Below are 18,856 nucleotides of genomic sequence, written 5' to 3'. Positions count from 1 at the left end.
CAAATTTGCAAGATATACATGAAAACTTATACTTCTCACATGTATTTAAATATATTCATTTTAGATGCTTAATCAAACCGGATTTTTCTAGGTCCTTCTCCTAAGGGACCCAACCAAAATGTCGCTTTTTTTCCATTTATTACTGATTTCCACATACTTTCCAAAGTATAGTGGCATATGTAATAGTTTACTATGTGCTCTTCAGAGAAAAGGGTCCTGAAGGCTGATAATTTACACATGTTGTAAAGAATCTGGGGATTAAACTGTAATTCAGGAGTACAGAAGTGTTGGGGAAACTACTGCTTTATTTTAGTCAAGCTCACAATTCCCTGTTTTGCTGGAGTAACAGCTAAAAATGTAGGCTAGCAACAAATTCAACTGCTTTTAATTTAATTTAAATTCTTTTAAAACTAATAGCTGAACATGTTTATAAATACTGTTATGAATCAGAAGATTAATTTATCTCTGAACTGATTCTGAAAGTTAATTTTCATTATATTTAACTTCCATTTCTCATGCTATAAAGGGAATTTCAGTCTGGAACAAAGCCAGCTAGTTGGACTGCAGTTAAAATGCTGACACATGACTGTAGCAGACCTCAACCACTGCAATTCAGCTTCCACACCACATTCAGGTTTTTCCAACTGGTCTGGAGAATTCAAAGATAATGGCTGGTACACAGCTCACACCTTCTCTGAGGTTAAAGAACTGCAAAACTAACAAAATGCTTTCAACAGAGAAATATATAGATCTGTTGGGGCAGAAAAAAGTGACAATACAGGCAACAAAACACCTAAATGTAGTAATTTTTTGGACTCCACAACTCATGCATACCAATACTCACTAAGGCAATAAAGACTCTGTCTGATTTAATGACCTTCCAGAAGAATTCGGCTGCAGACTCCTCATATGGATTCATGTTCAATAAGCATGTAATTCTGATCAAAAGATGAGAAAAAATTTGTTCCCAAGAGTCCCAACAATTTAAAAAATCACCACATAAAGACCCACCCAGTGCACCCACCCAGCAGTAGTTCTCCCTGCAACCTCATAGGCAGAAAGTGTTCTGATAAATTTTTTTTGTAAACATCAATATTACTGTCCTTCCAAATTACCACAAATTTAATCTTTGCCTTGCTGACATTTTATTGTTCAAGCTCATAAAAATCTGACTCTCACTAGAGCTGGAGTTTGTATCTGCCTCTCATTGAAAAAGGTTGGTTTGGAGTCACAAGTTAAACTCGATCTTTGACCTTTTCCTTCTGCCTCGTGTGTTTGGAGCCAGAGGAAGTGCAACGATAACCATGTCTACTGAAACAATCTCTGAGTCAGTTCATCTTAAAACCACAGAAATGCTCTTCTTCTAACCTCTAGCAGAGCACACCATACCACACCAGCAGATCACTTTTCAGTAAGAACTCACTGCTTCAAATGACTGGCAAAAGTCACGAAATTCAACGAGCAATGCTTAAACAAAGAAGCACCTGGCATCATTCACATCAACATGAGATATCAACAATTTTTTATTAAAATAAGTTATTTCAATGATTTTAAACTGTTTCTATAAGAATATAACAATTTAACAATTGTTAACTTCAAAAATGTATAAATGTTTTCCGTCCTGGATTAAAAAAATTAGTACACACATTCAAACCTACTTTCATACTCAAACAGCTGCAACTGTGATAAAGTTGCTACAGAGCCTGCCCCAAGGAAGAACTGAGAGGTGAGGTCTTGGAGATAAAACACAGAATGCAAAACCAAGAGAAGAGTTAGAAAATAGCCTTTCCCACCACTTGCAAGTCAGCAGAAGAGTCACTGCAGTATTTTCATTCTGCACACAGTGTAACATCATATTCTGGGGAAAAGTTTTACTGTAAAACAAAATGCATTTGCATAAATACTGATGGAGTGGCTCTTATAACCCCTGACATTATGCATGAGTGGAGAATGTGCACAGCACTTTTCAAAGGACTACAAAACGAGCTAATTCTTAAATATTTGCACAAGAGCAGTGTGAGGGACTCACTCCTGTGTCCATCACACAGTGGCTGTGCTGTGTCAGGAATGCACACACCAGTGGAGAAAGCCAGGACAAATGACAGTTTGGTTGGGTCTGCTCTAGAACTGAGCTTAAAAAGAATTCTGACAGGCAGAACAATCCACACCTGGATAATGAAGATAAAACCAGCTCTATACAGCCGTTTAGGTTATAGCTCCACCTCCCAAATCCACAGTTGATGTGATTTTTTTTTTCTTTGTTTGAGCAGGGTTTACACCCATCTAATTCATTGAACAGGTCAATCACAGCTGGGTCCTGAAGAGATTTCAGGAAGGATGATGAAAAGGAGAGAATGGCCTTTAAGTTTTCTGTTTTCAGTTGGGTGATTAGTAATTAATTTCTTTATAATAAAAAATTTACAGACGCCACCCCATTGTGGGATACACTATTATAACACTTTCATCTCTGAGACAAGACTGTCTTTACAGAATAGCTAAAGCCTCAAGGGGGTTCCTCAAACCATCATCTGTGAATGCACAATGGCATCAATTAAGCGCCTCTCGAAACAACAGAACTCACAGCGTGGGGAGCAAGAGAAATGGAAAATTGCTGAGGCAGCTGCATCAGGCCATGAATCCCAAATCTGTGCAAGTCCTCTGTGATCAGAAGTACAGCTCTGTGGAAGCAGCATTTTATGCCTCAGGCAGTCACTCCGAAAACTAAACTCCTCTGCACACATTTGAACACTGAAATTGAGAATATAGATAGCAAAATTCATCCCATGTAGAGATACAACAACCAGGAATTTGATGGTGACAATACAACACTAGCACAAAGGACCAACACATACACAAATGATGACAACTGCTGTTAAATATTCCATCGAAGGCCTTTAGTTCTGCTCTGGCAGGAAAATACACTTGCTAATCTAACAAGTATTCTCATCTGCAGCTTCATGTTCTTGATTTGATTAAGGCACCAGAAGGATGTACCTCTATATTTGTGCACACTATCATTCTTGGATTAGTTACATTTTGGGAAACAGTCTACATTTACAGAACACTATCATTTGACTATCGTCTATGTAGGATTGCAAGATTAAAAATTGACAGTTCATTTAAAAATTCATTTCTAAGCACATTAGCAGCTGAAAGGATTTGCAGAAATGATATTGTACAAAAGTAAGTGCTCCTCAGAATTTTAAATACCTTCCCTTTCTGCAAACAAACATATATCTCTTACTGCATATCTTGAAACTTTTCCTTCCAGTGCCTCGAGGCTATGAACAGAAGTTCACAGGGGCTATGAATAGAGGTTCACACATTGCTCCTTTCTTGAACCTTTAAAGAGAGTTCAACAAGAAAAACACAACTACAGTAACAGAGGGTATTTGCTTTCAACAAAATTAACATATTATCTTGTTCTTGAAAACGTAACAGAAAAGTTTTAATAAGAGACAATAGCTGCCCAAAATATTTTATACAGTATCAGCAGCACAATCTGCTGTCTTGAGGACTGTAACATACATGACATGACAATGCTGGTGTAGAAGTGCTTTTACAGCATTTAATAAATTAAAAACTCACTACTAGTTAATCTTGAGGAGCCAGGTTGTTGAAGTGGTGTGATTCCATGCATGCAAATTGTTGTGACTGTCTTATCTGTGACACTGTGCCTGTGTACACACATGCAGGAGATGATTTGTACTTCAGGTATCGATAATGAGAAGTGAGGTCCATTCAACTACACATCCTCAAGTTTTAAAAATCTTGAATGCACAGAAGTTCTGGCCTGCACAGAGGGTATGCTTTGTACAGAATATAAATTATTAGGTATTAAACCAGTTTTTCTTAGAAGAAAAATTATAAAGGAAATCCATATTTCCTCTTCCTTCTCTTCTTCCAGTCATTCTGTCTGATGAGACCGTCACTGAGCAGGATGATCTGGATAAATTAATCTCTTCCTGAATTGCACCATAAAGCACACATCAAAGAATGATGGGCTCTAAGAGTAGAATTTGCTGTTACTGACTTTCTTCTCCTTTAATCTTAAGGAAAAAGAAAAGGAAAAAGTCAAGCCTAATAGGAATTTCTCAGAGGAAAACAGTCTACCAAATTCAATGTACTTGGATACCAGTGGCAAATTATGTATCAGCAATGAGCACTGCCATTTTTCCCTCAATAAATGGGAGTAAACAAGTGATTCACACAGCTGTTCAGCACACACAAAAAAGAGCAAGAATATTTAAAGTCTTGAGATCTACTCAAAACTTCCCCTCGGTACATGAAGCCTCCCCCTCTATCTCCCTCACACCCAGCCAAAGGTGGCAGCAAAGGAGAAGGAACCTTCCCCTAAGCTCTGGATTATTATCACTGACACTGAACTGACAATGCTGTGCTGTTACAACTCAATACTGGTTTTATCTTTTGTGGTTTGTGTATCTGTTCCCACATATCTCATATGTGCATGACATTTCCAGGGACATAACTCTGATAGTGTAGCAAGAGTGAAGAGGTTTATTTATTTGTCTGTATATACTTCCAGGCTTTCCTCCCAGAGAGCAGCAGAGAGGGATATAAAACCTGACAGGATTACAAGTGTCACCGTGATCACTGCCACTGAGATTCCTCTGCACACATTCCTCAGCTTCTGCTGGCCTCTAGTGGCTTGAGGCCCAGCCTGGCTTCTCTACAGCCCTTCCCTCGTTCCAGATGAGCTCATTCTACCCTCACCACTCCTTAGATGCTCCCTTTGATATGGCTGAGGTTTCTTTACCATAAATCCTGTCTTGACAGAGCTGCCTTGGAAGGGAGAATGATCATCGACCCACCTGCGGTTGCAAGTCTCTTGATAAATCTGTAGTTTGTGCTCATTGACGTTGAATTCTTTCAGAATTGCATCCCTGTTGGGGTTCCTCATGTTCATGTGGCTGTCATAGAGGAACAGCTGGGTGTTCAGCTCCTCCTGGCGCTTCCGAAGTTGCCGACAGGAGGAATAAAGCTCCTCTTCACTTTCCTTCAAAGGAACATTGGAAATCAAGGTGATTTTGTAAAAATTGTTCCCAAAATGAGACAGAACCAGCAGAGTTTGGGGGGTGAGTTTGTTTTCCTAACCACATTTTAATAACTGCATAGAACATTTTATAAAATTGGTTTGATAGGATGTTTATGGAATGTTTCTGGAAACAAACTAACTTAGAAAGCACTAAAAAACATTCCTCAGCCCCACAGTAAGACCAGCCATACCCTCTGACAGGGGCATCAGGGACATTCTAGCACAGATCACAAAATTTGTGTATCTAAACACTTCTATTGTAATATCTTTCCTTAAGAGTCTGTTGAGGAAAGAACAGAAAATAGTGTATCATGATGGCTTATCAGATTATAAAAATATTAAAAATACTTTTTTCAAATGTTTAGGTTTTGGCTCTTCCATCATATTTGCCTATCATGTGACAAAGTGACAATCCTGGGGATTTTCTATTGAAATGTAGACTAAGGGTCAAAATACTGACTGGTAAATAGGACCCCTTACAGCAGCAAATACTCAGATGTACCAAGAAAGAAGGACAGATCCTGTATTTCTATGTAACTTTGGCAATTCAGTTCTTGCAAAGGAACTGAGTAGGTCTGAGTTTCTATTGTGGCCCACAGAAGAAGGTCTCACAACACTCCACAACCATAAGCAATCATCATGATTCCCTTTAGGACTTCAAATTATTTTAATACTTCAAAACTTTGGATGCAAAAGCTGCCTCTTATAGAGTTACTAGTGGGGAACTGAACTGGCAGGACTGAAGTCTTAATTTTCACATCAGCAGCAAAACAAGATACTCCTTCTACAAGAAATGACATGCAATCAATAAATGTAATAAATCCAAACATTTTCAGAGGCAGCATACTAATAAGAATTCCTCTTTCTGCATTCAGTACAGATCTAAGAAAATTGATAGCTTAGCAACATACCCAAGAGGTTTCAGTTACAGCAACAAGATCCTTTCCTAAACTCTTTTTTCCTCCTGAAACACATTCCTATGCAGGCATGGGTTGGAGCAACTGAAACAGCCTCAGTGCTATGATGCTGATTAAGACTTAAAGAGTAATTTATTTAATTTTTGTTTGTAAAGGGGTAGGAAACTTTGTATTCCCAAATCACAAAAGAAATGCAGATTGTTAATTACCGATTTGCAGGTGTAATCATCAAGATGCATATGTACCACTGTTATTTCTTGTAAATAAATGTATCCACAAAGGTACAGCTTAAACTGCATTTTAAGATGTCCACTTCAGTATTTTAAATCAAGAACATATACACCATTGAGGCTGACTGTAGTCAGACAAAGCTGAAGAAATACATGCACTTTCTGAAGGAAGTAAATCAATTTTCAAGCAAATAAGACATGCCTTTAAGTGCAACAACCACTTCAATATAGTATAATTCCTACAATATCAAAAAACATGTTTAAGTTGTACAGGAATAATAAGGCCCCACATAATAATTCACAAATGTGTATATTTATGTCTAAAATGTTTTCACTTTACTATTCCTGATAAACTTCACAGCCATCTGTAATTCCTCATTACAATTCTGTATTTCATCTCCAAGCACATGCAGATGGGCTCTGTATATAAACAGACATTATTAAATGGCATTATTTATGGAAGGCCTGTTATTAAATGTCATTATTTTATGGAAGGCCATCACTTTTTAAAAAGAAGCAGAGGAACAGAGGCAGCCTTGAATCTTTTCTGATGCTTCTTGAATGACCTGGCAAAAGTTCTAGAGTTAACAACTGTGGTGAGTCTGGGCTTGTTGCAGGCTGCCAAACAAAAGGAAGTTTTTGGAAGTTGTCCTGCACTGCATTGCCACCAGGCATTGTAAAAACACCGAGCTGAGCTGCATCTTCATTTGGCTTGACAAGCAGAAGGGGATTCTAGAGTGTGAAATGTGCTACTGTCAAAGGAGTCAGTGCTGACAGATTGGGGGACAGACTGCTGCTATGAACAACATTTGAGAGCTGCTCCTGCCCCAGGCAATAATGATCTGGATTCCTGAAGAGAAACCACGGCAGGAGGGGTTTGCAATGTATCCACAAGTGATGTCCATGCTCAGCATTAGGCAATGGTGACTTTGCCAGTTTTCTCTAAGGGAGCAAGCCCAGAACCAGCAGTTTATCAGGCCTCCCCTATGAGATTGAGTCCATGAAATATGAGCAATTTAAATATTATCTTGAAAGGATACAGGTCTCCTCTTCACACACATACATCCCTGGTCAGCTTCTGATCCTCTCCTGCTCTCAGAACCCTTGGCTGGCCCACAGAAGGAACTTAGAGGAACCTAAGTCCTACAGCTTTCAAAAACTGTCATTGCACACACTGTCATTTTACTTCAGGTGTTATACGGTGGCTTCATAAAAACCTCCACAAAGGATGTTTGAAAAAGGCTTCCACTCCTTTGGGAAGAACAATGTGACTGAATTCAGAAATTTCCAGTTCAGTGTATGCAACTGCAGGTACAAATCCCTCTGGAGACATAATGACTTAGAGTTCAGAGAAGCTGATGTTTCAATCAGGAAAATAATGTCACTAGTGTGAAGTGCAGCGTGGGCCTGAATGGTTTGACAGACTAAAAATAAGAACTTGAAATTTCTTTTTCTCTGAATCAGAAGGGTGCTGGAAAGCACCCTGAAATAGCCACTTCCCAGAAGCATCTTTAAACTTTCATCATATCACAAGTGTATTTATATTATGTAATATATTATTGAGAAAGAGTCAGAGAAATATCCTACAAATCAACATATACCGCAGCACCCTTGGAACACCAACAAATACTGTTCACAGATCAGCTGCTTTAATGCCTGGATTCATGAGCATCATTATTTTTCCCCTATGTGTTTTAAAATACTACTATTTCAAGTAGGTGCTTAGAGAGGCTTAAAAGGAGGAGATTAGCAGTTCTTTAAGAATCAGATACGTCTTCTACTTGATGGGTTGTTTATTTTAATGAAATACTGGGAGAAATTACTATCTTCTATTGCTGAAGTGATTTCTTTTATGTAGGACCTTTAAAAAACAAGATTAATCTATGAAGCCAAAGCTGATTTTAGCTAGCTTTGCATGGCATCAGTCAGTTAAGAAGGAAAGACAACGACCATGCTGTTACAGCAAAAACTATTGGAGGTAATGAGGCTTTGTTTGTGTGTTATTTCTTTTAACAACCGTGTAATCTGTCCACCCAGAGGGAGAGTAACTCAATTTGTGCTATTTGTCTTCCCCAGTACCTGCAGAAGAAATGCTTGACAACAGCACATCAGACACAGAACAGAAAACTGAATCCTCAGCTCCTGGTTCCCACAAAGAACTGGTAACAGACACCCTGAGTGCACACAACAAACCCCACTGCTTCTCACCAGGACTTGCTGCATCTCACAGTGCACCAGCAGCGAGGCCAGCTCTATATCTTCACTGTAGCCATTCTTGAGAGGAACTGACCTAAAACCTGGGGCAGGGGGAAGGAAAACAAAGGGAAATTATAGAATCCATCAAGGGGAAATTCGGAGTCACGGAAATGGTGCATACTTTGAACATTCTTCAGTGTTCAAATGCTCCTCTGCTGAAAGCAGGCTCTACTATGGCAATTGCAGAGGAGCAAAAGGCAAGACTGGCAAAATTGAGAAACACCTGATTTCACATGCTCTTGAAAAGTAAAGCCAGAGGAAGGAGCTTCATCGAGGCAGGAGGGAGTCTGGCATCAGAGAGGAAGGCACAGCTCAGTAATGCTCAACAGTAATGCTCATTATTGCTGCTGATCTCACCTGATTTGATTCCTTTGATGGGAAAAGTGGCATGTGCTAAGAAGTTAGGATCACTGAACATATCCTCCTCATAAACAACAAAGCGCAGGAACGCCAGATTTGGGTCGTAAATTTCAAATCTCACTTGTTCTGCATAAGGTGCCCAAATTGGATTAAGGCCATTGTCATCTGTAATGAAAAGGAAACAGTCGCAGTATGAAGCAATAATTTCACTTCATTCACATATGAGTATGTATATCCCAGGAAATTTTCTAGGGATACAGAAGCCCAAAAATCCTATATGCCATCTGTCTCATGTTGTAACCTTGCTTCAGAAAGTTTGTATTTGTTTACTTGGTGGTGGGGGGCGGGAGGAAACTTGGCAGGGATGAAAATCCATGAAGAAAGGCTATTATTTGTATTCAAACATATAAAACCTCGTAGGACATGTATTTGTAAAGAAAAGAAAAAGCTAATTAATTTCTCACATTCATAACAGAAATGTTCCATATCCAAGAGAAAGCAGGAAAAGCTCTAGGAACACTCATGTACCTTGATCCAATTTTTTTCTAGTTATGTACAGAACACCAAGACCAAGACCAAGATTTGGTTTATGTGACACAGCCAGGAAGTTTGCTCTCTAACGTCTTGGACACTTCCCACAGAAAGTTTAAATCATAATCATCTTCTCTAAAGTACTGAGGAGCCACAATGCACATTCTGCTCCTGATGCTGTGGTTATTTTCCACTGGTATCACTGGTTTGGATAATCAGAACCACAGCCTGTTTTTTACCAGAGGAACACTGTTGCATCCAGAAATACTAAATGGTGAAGTATGAAGTGGCTGAAATATTACCCCATTTCAGCACACTTAAGTTCATGCAAACACAAACACATTCCTTGTCCAGAACTCCCCAGGACTAAGCTTTGATCAAACTTCTAATGTATTTCAAGTTAAAACATTTTACAGCCCTATACACCCAAGCTGCCTCCAAGGGGGTGCCAGTCTCAGAACCTCAGTTTAGATAAACACAGTCTGGAGCTCACAGTAGTAACTCCCCATTTGGGCCAGACTTTTGGGAACTGACTAGCACTGTTGGAGGCACTCCCAAGACAATAATTTTTTAAAATATGCAAATACACAAACTTATGCATGGGCAACAACACAACAGAATGGGACTATTTTTTTCCCAACTGCAATAGTACTGTTTTTTCTAAATTTGGTATACATTGAAGTTTCTCAAATTAACAGGCCCCATGATAAGCAAGAGAACAAGAGTTTGTGACTCATCAGTCTAGAGCTACAGTTAATTTACTCCCCCTATAATGTTCATCCTCTGCTCACTTTAAGTACCCTAGAAGTAGAATCATATCCCTGCAACACAGAAACCCACAGATACTCACTCACAACTGTTGTCTTGAATTTGCTGTTGTCATATTCAGCCCCACAAATTTCAACCTCTACAAAGGGACAGGCAATGCTTCTACCAAGTTTAGGGAGATGACGAGCACCTAAAACCTGCAAAAGCAACTGTAAATTAGAACCACCTCCAAAGGAAACTTGGCATCATTTTTGCTAACAGAAGGTAGCCTACAGAACTAGAGGGGGGAAAAAATCCAGAACATGGAAAAGCACACATTCTCTCTCTTGAATATGTTTGCATGTATTATCTGTGCCAACAGTAACAATACTTCCAGTAGTCTGGGTAACTCAATTATTTTCATTGTAAGGAAAAAAAAAGAAAATGTAGCTGACATTCATTACACACAGTGTGCAGCTCCAGGCCAGGCCTGGAGCACAAGTTCTGTTATTGTTCTTCGGTGTTTATTACATACCCATTTCAAGACATTTCTGCTTTGCATTCACAGGCCCTGTTTACCTCACCTTTAAACTGTAGTGAAGAGTAATTAATGTGTTTCTTCCTTCTCAGAAAAAATACTTTTAAAGAATCTGTCTTACTGCATAGCAACTGAAAACAGAAACAAGTTCAACCCTGTTTGGCACCCAGTCAAGATGGCAACATTTTCCAATGGTAAACTCATCTCTTGAGGAAAAATGAGAATGACATTCAGATTAAGTCACAGTGTATTAAATACAAAGTGGGGGATCAGCTTATTAGGTTTTCTGTTTACTTTCTATATTTCATTATAACTATCTTTCTTTCACACTCAAAATCCCTGAACTATTTAGTCTGCTGCTAATCAATCTCCAATAGGACCCTTCTACTAAGAACTCATTTGATTAGAAATTCAAGTTAGTTCATTTGATATATTTATTAGCAATTACACAAAATCATCCCAGGATTGTGTTTTCAGTCCTATAGCATGTTCTTCATTAGCATGACAAAGACATGTATTTCTTTTCAGGAACCAGTGAAGTTAGCTCTATTCTCACACACACTGACATTTAAAAACAGTATTTTGACAATCTGTCAGATCTTGCTCTGAAACATAATAGCTTTATTTTTAGTTTTATAGAGATTTATGACTTGTAAAAAAACATAATTTACGAAAGAGATTTACCCTAACTGTCATAATCATCTGCAATTTCCTCTTGGAGTCATTTGGCATTGGGTCATACTCCTCATTTCTCATGCTCTCTGGCTGCAGCACGTAGCCAGTGCGTCCATTCAGGGAAAACAAGGCATGGTTCAATTGCATGTATTTATCTGGGGAGAGAGTTAAACAGAACACAAGATATCCTGGAATAAAGCTAAGGAAATACCAGATTAATGGCTCCTCTCTGCAATTCTTTCTGGCCACCACTTCAGAACGAGCTGGAAAGGTGGAAGACTCAGTTCCTTCAGTAATTGAATCTGACTGGCCATTTTCCACCAATTCTAATCCCAAAAAACCCCATCTCCATCCCCAGTTAGCTTCCTATCAGTGTATCGCAAACTAGCTGGCCCTCACCATGAAGTGGAATACAGCCTTCCCTGTGACTGTATTCATCCATCTGAAACTCACTTTAAATATATCTGCTTGCTTCCTACCAAGAGATGAAAGTGAAATAAAACTTTTAGGGCTTGGGGGCAGTTGGGCTTAGAGACAGGGCTTTCGGAGACCTGTTTCTGGGGCCCAGCTCTGGATGGCAACACACACATGCAAAAACAAATTTCAAACTTCTTCAGCTTCTTGCAGAGAAGTTCAAATAATTAGGATGGTGATTAGAAGGGCAGAAGGGCCATAAAGGGGCTCATTTACAGTGAAACAGAAGGTGGATTAGATTCTTTTTCAAAGGGAAAATCACCTGGAGTTTGGAAGTTCAGAGCCACCATCTGGGAGCCACAAAGCCAGAGGCGAAATGGGTCATAGTTGGATGAGTCAACCCTCTGTCCTTTGGGGTAGACACGAGTCAGGCCCTTCAGGTTGTACTTCAACAACTCCAGTGGCTTTTGCTTCACAATGCTCTCTGCCTTGGTTTCCACAAAAGAACGGATTTCTCTGAAATCAGGATTGTCTATACAGGGGTAGGAGGAAGAAGAGTGGTTACCAAAGGAAGAAAGAAGTTGACATTGATACTGTATTTTCACCAAGCCTTTGTTTTACTTTGTTTTGCCTTGTCCTTTAATGCAATAACTGGTGCTGTTTTCAGGCAAAATGGTTGAAAATCAAGCCTGAAAGTTGAAATTGCCTTCCTGCCACATGCTTTACAGAAGGGCAGATAAGAGCCTGCAGTCATGTTCTCATCTCATCATTGCTAATAATGTACTTCTGATCACTATAACACATATTTAAATGAGACATCTTTTCCTGGGTCTAACTGGGGAGAAGAAAGGGTGAGCCAGGGTTAGCCAATGCCTCAAAAATTACTGTAATTATAATGTCTTAAATGCAGTGACAGCTTATTAAAAACATTTACAAAGAAACTTAAAGAAAAAGGGCACATTTACTGGCTTCTCCAGCAGCAATGACAAAAAACTGGAATTAAAAGTATATATTTCAGTGTCAGAATCCACAGCTGCACTTACACAGGCCCAGTTATGTTATGAAGCCATACATCATTCCAACAGCTTAGTCCTGGCAAACATGTTCTTACAGTAAAATTAAAAAATGCACAGTAAACCTATTTGTGAAGGTTTTTTACAAACAAATCACAAGTGTTCAGCCAGAGTTTTTAATCTCAAAAAAGTCACTTGACATATAACTAGTGAGCTTCCCCATGGAATATACATCTGAGAGGGTGTCTCTAGTTAACTAATTAAAATTTGTGACAGCTCTTTTGTGATAGATGAGCAGCACCAAGTTCCCTGGTGTACAATTTCAAAGTGCTATTGAAAACTGCCTGGGTGAAGCAGAGCTTTGTTTTCCAGTAGGACAGATTTTATCTTCAGACCTAAAATCCCAACTAACATCTGTAAAGCTAGTCAAAAGGGTAAAAATGAAATGTAATATTAAAGGCAATACCTAAATTGTCCTTGGTTTTGCTTGTTGGCTTGCAGTAGATTACTAGATCAGACAATTCAATGGCAATTAACTGATTCTTTTCCCAGTATTTCCTCCTGTTCTCCTGGAAAACATAACAAAGTTTTAGATTCTAGGAACACTGAGAATTATGGCACAGTAGCTCCAGGGTGCACTCTAATGAAAGCCTTCTTTGGTGCCCAGATTCCTGTCTGATACCTTAGACACTTGCACAGATGTAATGCACTTTCAGACCCAGCTCAGAGAACAGGTAATAACCAGATGCTGAGGTTTAGTTGGGGATGTTCTTATAGGGTTTTTTTGGTGGGGACAAAGGTGCTGTTTTGTAAGCAAGGGTTTCAGTTCTTCCCTGATCAGTCATGCTTGGAATCCTGGCAACGTTTTTTTTTTTTTTTCTTTTAATGTGGCTCTACTCAACTCAATTTTAGTTGCATTCTTAACCCTATACCTCATATAAATGTAAATGTATGCAGAAAAAATGCAAAGGGTAGTAAAGTGTTTCTGTATCTATTTATAATCCTTGGCAGAACTTGAGTCTTGTTAGTAACTCCCAAACAGTGAAATTCATACCCTCTGAGCATCATTCCTATGTCGTTTTCTATTTGTGCACCAAACCCATCATGTTCTGTATGGAAAATCACGTGCAAGCTTGTTAAATCCCCAGAACCAAACCTGCTCTCTCTACTTCCACGTTTGCAAGCACCTGCTCTGTGGGAGCTGAGCAGTGTTCCCTGCCAGCAGAGACTGGGAACTGCTAAAAGCAGCAAGACATGTCCTGAGTGGAGACATTTGGGCTGGAGGCTTTTCAGGCACAAGAAGCAGCTACAGGATAAAACATGTTAGAGGAGTCCCATACTGAATAGTGATTAGCTTTGGCACAAAAGATCATGAAGCAGCAGCAGTCAGGAAGCCTTCCAAAAGAATTCCCTCAACACGACAAACATAAAGGGAATGAAAATCAGAACCAAGGAGCCACAGGTTTCCAGAATATCTCACTGAACCAGAGATTATACATTGAAGTCAAAGAAAAAGAAAGAGGAACACAGTGTTAGACTTGGAAATAATCTTGGGAAAAAGCTGTACAAACCTCATGGTACTTAGTGATCCACCACAGTTCCCAGACATTGCTCAACCAGAGCTCTGAGCAGCAAAAAAAACACTTTTTGGGGGCATGGGCTCATTTCTAGCCAGAACCCTCTAGAGATAATCAAGCAGCAGAGCAAGGAAGAGCCACCCCAGGGAGCATGGTAAGTGTCAGTACTGAGCAGAGATTACAAGAGACATGAAGCTTAGTTTTATTTTTTGTGCATGACAGACATTGTCCAAAACCAAACTCATTTAAAAATCCCCCTGTATCACACTGCAGCACAGTCTTAACTCACTGTGCTTTTTCCTTCCCCAAAATTCAGCCTCTTAACTGTACTGGCAACAAGGGCCTTTCCTCATCTTCATCCCCTCCCCATGCAGCAGTCAGTCTGTCATGTGAACTTTGTGGAGGCCACACTGTGAGAAAAGCCTCCCAACTGACAGAAATGAGTTTTAAAGCATCTTTGAACACAGACTGTTTAATACTTCTCCAACTGTACGGAGAAAGATAAAGCTGCCAGGCTCCTGAAGAGCCATTGTTGTAGCATAAAAAACATTCAATTTGGAGACACTTCTTTTAGGTCATGTTTCTCTTTTTCTCATTTTTACTTTTGAATGAAAGCCTAGCACAAGAACTGTATCTCTCCTCCCCCAACAATAGGTCAACAGCTCCTGTTGCTTCTCCCCTTGCTGGATTTGCAGTCCTCTGCTTGAGATATCAACTTGTCTGCTATAAATAGGATCAGGACAACCCTCAGAGCACTTCCACTCCATATGACAGATAAACACCACGAGCCTGAAACACTGAAACACATTTTCTATCAACCATAGCACCCACTTAATAAAAGATGAATAAAAGCAACAAAAAAAGAGTATCCTTAAACACAGCCAAAGTAAGGACTTTTTGGTGAAGACGGAGACTTCTTAAATACTAGAAAAGATTACAGGGAGGTAAATTAGTGCATCAGAACAGGAACAGCAAGTCCTGAAGAATATCTTTAAGTGGCAGTAGAGGGACATAGAAGGTAAACTTAGGCAGAATCCTTGAATTTCTAGGCAAGTACTTGGAAATACTACTATTGAAGAACTGGCAAATCCAGAATGTGGTTATTAGTTACAAATAAAGTACTAGCCAAGCAATCCTCTATCAGTGCCACTGCATTCACTGGAGAACAGAGTTAGCAAAGAGGATAAGAAGAGTTTAGGGAATGGCAGCTCAGATTTCACACATCCTCACTGGTGGATTCACAGCTCTGAAAAGAACACTCTGATATCAGAGCTTCTGCTCAACACTGGGATGAACCAGTGGGACCAGATGGAAAATTGTAGTGGCATCCACTCTGGCCTAGCAAGCACACTTCACTGAGGGGCAGGGTGCAATACAGACAGAACTCTGCTAGAAAACTCCTGTTAACATCAATTTACATCAAGTGCTAATTCATGTACTATTCCCCAGAGAGGTTATAGAACAAGATGCACAGCATCAATAAAATGAGCAGACAACAGCAATATGCAAGAGGGTGAAGGACCATGTGAGAGCAACATTTAGCAGTATAGGGCAGCTAAAGACAAAAGCTATTGCAAATTTATAGCAGCACATTATTAAAACAACAACAGATAAATTTGCAGCAATACCTCTTCTGCTGTTTTCCAGGTGATCTCACGGATGCTTTGGTACCATTCAAAGAGTTCTTCTACTTTATCAGTTGCAAACTCAACACATGGATCTTCTGGATTCTTAGGTTCCAGAATGAAGACAAAAGGCTTTTTGTGTTTTCCTTGTGGCATTTTCACTGTTAGGTAATACCATAGCAAGAAATTTATACTGAAATCCAACAGCTCCTTTTCTAAGGTGTCATTGTTGATTTATTGCAGCATTTAGTATTATCAAGTTTCAACATATTAATTCTGCTGGCTATATTAATATAAGTAGGTGTTTGAGGGGTTTGTTTTTTTAAAAATCTCTCCTGCTTAAGATAAAAGAGTCTACTTAATAGAGAAAGGTCAGGAATCCATATCTAAGCATCAGAAAATACACACCAACGTTGTATGTATTGAGCACCAGGATGCCACGACACAGAGAGCCCAGTGGGTTGTCCTCAATGATCTGAAAAACATGAGTTAAATCTGACCCTAAATCTCTTGAGTGAACACACTCAGGACATTAACAAATAATAAATGTGCACCATTGAATCTAATCTCAGCTTTACTGACAGCATGCTCACTATAATGTTTGAAAGCCTGTTTTCATATCTAAAAAACACACAAGAATCTCTTCAGTGAGAGAAGTCAAAACAAGACTACTTTGTAGTAGCTTCTGTCCTGACATAACTGCTGCTTTTTCAACTCTGTTTAAGGTTACCATAACCAGGGGGGAGGAAATGTAATACTTGTGGTTTTCTCCAAAGACTTCTGGAAAATCATTGGAAGTGCTTCAGAAGAACATAAGAATTCAATGTTTTATTTTTGAAAGCCAAAGATGTCAAAACTTGTTACTGTTCAGTTCTGTTTGCTTTTGTTGAAGAGCTCTTTGTCCAAGACAGGGGACCAGATTTTTTTAGATTCTTTTGACAAACAGGATTGGTTTATGCATAAAAACTTAATAATGGAGAGTAAGGCCACTCAAGGTGTGTTTGGACATATAATTTTCTTATTTGTAAATATTAAGACAGTGATTATACAGGGAAACTAGTTAAGTTTCAGGCTTTAAATGTTATTGTTTAGCCAAACTATGAAAAATTTACACTGTTGATGATTTTTATTAGCAGGAAACAACCATAATCTCCTAAATTCTCACCAATTCAGCTATCATAAAATCATAGATTTGTGGGGGTCCCTTCCAACTCAAGATATTTTATCTCCCTAAATAGCTTTCAGCAAGGGATGTCCTGACAAAAATATGCAGCAGCAGAGAACAATGAAGAATGCATTCATCCCTCTATTCTGCTCTCTTAAACACAGCACATGGAATTGTGAGTGTATAAACCAGACTTCCACTTCAGTATGTGGCCAAGGAAATGTAGCAAACCATAACCCTCACCTGATTTTCAAGTTCAGCAGAGTTGTCAGATGACAGATCTTCAACATAATTAGATGGAAAATAATGTTGGACTTTTTCTCCATAATCCCCCTTCCACCTGAATTTAAACAGACAAGTAGAGAGAATGAAAAAAAAGTTAAAGTGCTTCAAAAGGCCATTAATGAAGCAATAATCCCCATGAAATTGGTCATTAATACCCCATATTAGATTGTCTAGCTGCCTATCACCAAAAATATAAATGATGAAGTAGCTAAGAGCTCTAACAAAGCAATCATTAACTGTAGTAACAGATGATTTCAGAGGGATTACAGTTACTGTAAACTGCAATTAATGACTTAAGAGGCTTTTTCCCCCTCCAGTACTAAAAATACTATTATGTGGTTGATTACCCTGTAGAAACTACAGGGAAACATTAGATTCCCAAGCTTTCCAAGCAATTTACAAGCCATCTAAAAAAGAAAACCTGTGATCAAAGGAGACTGTATAGAGCAGTAAAAAAGGTGGGTTTGATTCCTGAGAAATGCTTAGCAGAGCAAGGACAGAAGAAGAGCAATGATTGCAATGACTTCCCAGAACACACAAATGTTCAGGAAGGATGGATGTATTATGGGAAAAATAGGGAATATACCAGACTATGGAGGTTCTGCAGGCTGAGGTTATTGCTGTGGAATAGAAAAATCAAAAAGACATGAAAAGAGAATTAAAGATGAGGGGATTTTGTGTCTGGTTTTGTTTGGTTTTTTTTTTTAATACACTGGCATAAAGATTCATAAGGGCACAGTTAATAAGCAGCAATCAGACAACAGGCAGTTTTTAAAAACTGTTACTCAAAGCTCATTTTTCCTCCATCTAGTAAGTCACCAGAAGTCCTCCCAGGAGGAATTTTTGTCCTTACCAGCCTCCAGTTTCCTTTGTGACATTATGAATTAAAGCTCCTCGAGAGAAGCTCAGTTCATCACTCCTTTTGGCTCTGTAGTCATACAAGGCTTTCACTGTTCTCTGAGGCTTTAAGAGAAACAGAGCAAAGGGGTCATCTGAGGGGACAGGTCATAAAATAATCAATAATGCAATCTTAAAACAAAAAAAAAAATTAGGGCAGATTGGATTTTTTTGTTGTTATCAAGAAGCTTAGAAAACAAAATACTGAAGTTCCTGAGTGACATCTATTGGTGGAAGTAAGTGATGCTACTTTGGTACCCTACAAGTATCAGCTTGGAAAAAAAAAGAAAAAGAAAAAATATTTCTTGGGTTCTGCAACATAATTAAGGTAGAAAACATAAAACCAAAAATTTTTAAAAACCAAAGTGAAATATAAATCCTCTATTTTTATAACACATTGGAGTTTTCAGGCTTAGGTGCCTACAAAACCTCCACTTCAAAACCCCATCAGCAATCCTGCTGGTCACACTTCCTTTAGGAAGACAAAGTTTCAGCAGGATGAACTAAACCTCTATCTTGAATTTACTCCTACCCAAATGCTTTAGCAGCAATGCAAATTCACTGGCAAAA

General features: G+C 38.9%; 1 protein-coding gene across 1 annotated transcript in view; it reads right to left on the bottom strand.

Moving 5' to 3' along the window:
- Positions 1 to 1,505: 1,505 nt before the first annotated feature.
- PLCG2 (phospholipase C gamma 2) overlaps positions 1,506 to 18,856 on the bottom strand; it is a 55,678-nt gene continuing 38,327 nt past the window's right edge. Inside the window, exons 22-33 of the mRNA XM_036390597.2 lie at positions 18,243 to 18,352; positions 17,348 to 17,444; positions 16,348 to 16,414; positions 15,943 to 16,100; positions 13,204 to 13,306; positions 12,047 to 12,256; positions 11,320 to 11,465; positions 10,201 to 10,315; positions 8,817 to 8,984; positions 8,412 to 8,500; positions 4,833 to 5,017; positions 1,506 to 4,049 (exon numbers count right to left, since the gene is read on the bottom strand). Of these exons, the coding sequence (XP_036246490.1) occupies positions 4,007 to 4,049; positions 4,833 to 5,017; positions 8,412 to 8,500; positions 8,817 to 8,984; positions 10,201 to 10,315; positions 11,320 to 11,465; positions 12,047 to 12,256; positions 13,204 to 13,306; positions 15,943 to 16,100; positions 16,348 to 16,414; positions 17,348 to 17,444; positions 18,243 to 18,352 (1,491 nt within the window). The 3' untranslated portion in view covers positions 1,506 to 4,006. The remainder of the gene's footprint in view (positions 4,050 to 4,832; positions 5,018 to 8,411; positions 8,501 to 8,816; positions 8,985 to 10,200; positions 10,316 to 11,319; positions 11,466 to 12,046; positions 12,257 to 13,203; positions 13,307 to 15,942; positions 16,101 to 16,347; positions 16,415 to 17,347; positions 17,445 to 18,242; positions 18,353 to 18,856) is intronic.

This window comes from Molothrus ater, chromosome 12 (genome assembly GCF_012460135.2).
Source record: "Molothrus ater isolate BHLD 08-10-18 breed brown headed cowbird chromosome 12, BPBGC_Mater_1.1, whole genome shotgun sequence".
Lineage (NCBI taxonomy): Eukaryota > Metazoa > Chordata > Aves > Passeriformes > Icteridae > Molothrus > Molothrus ater.
The sequence above is the reverse complement of the archived record's forward strand: the minus strand, read 5'-3'. Positions and strand labels throughout refer to the sequence as shown.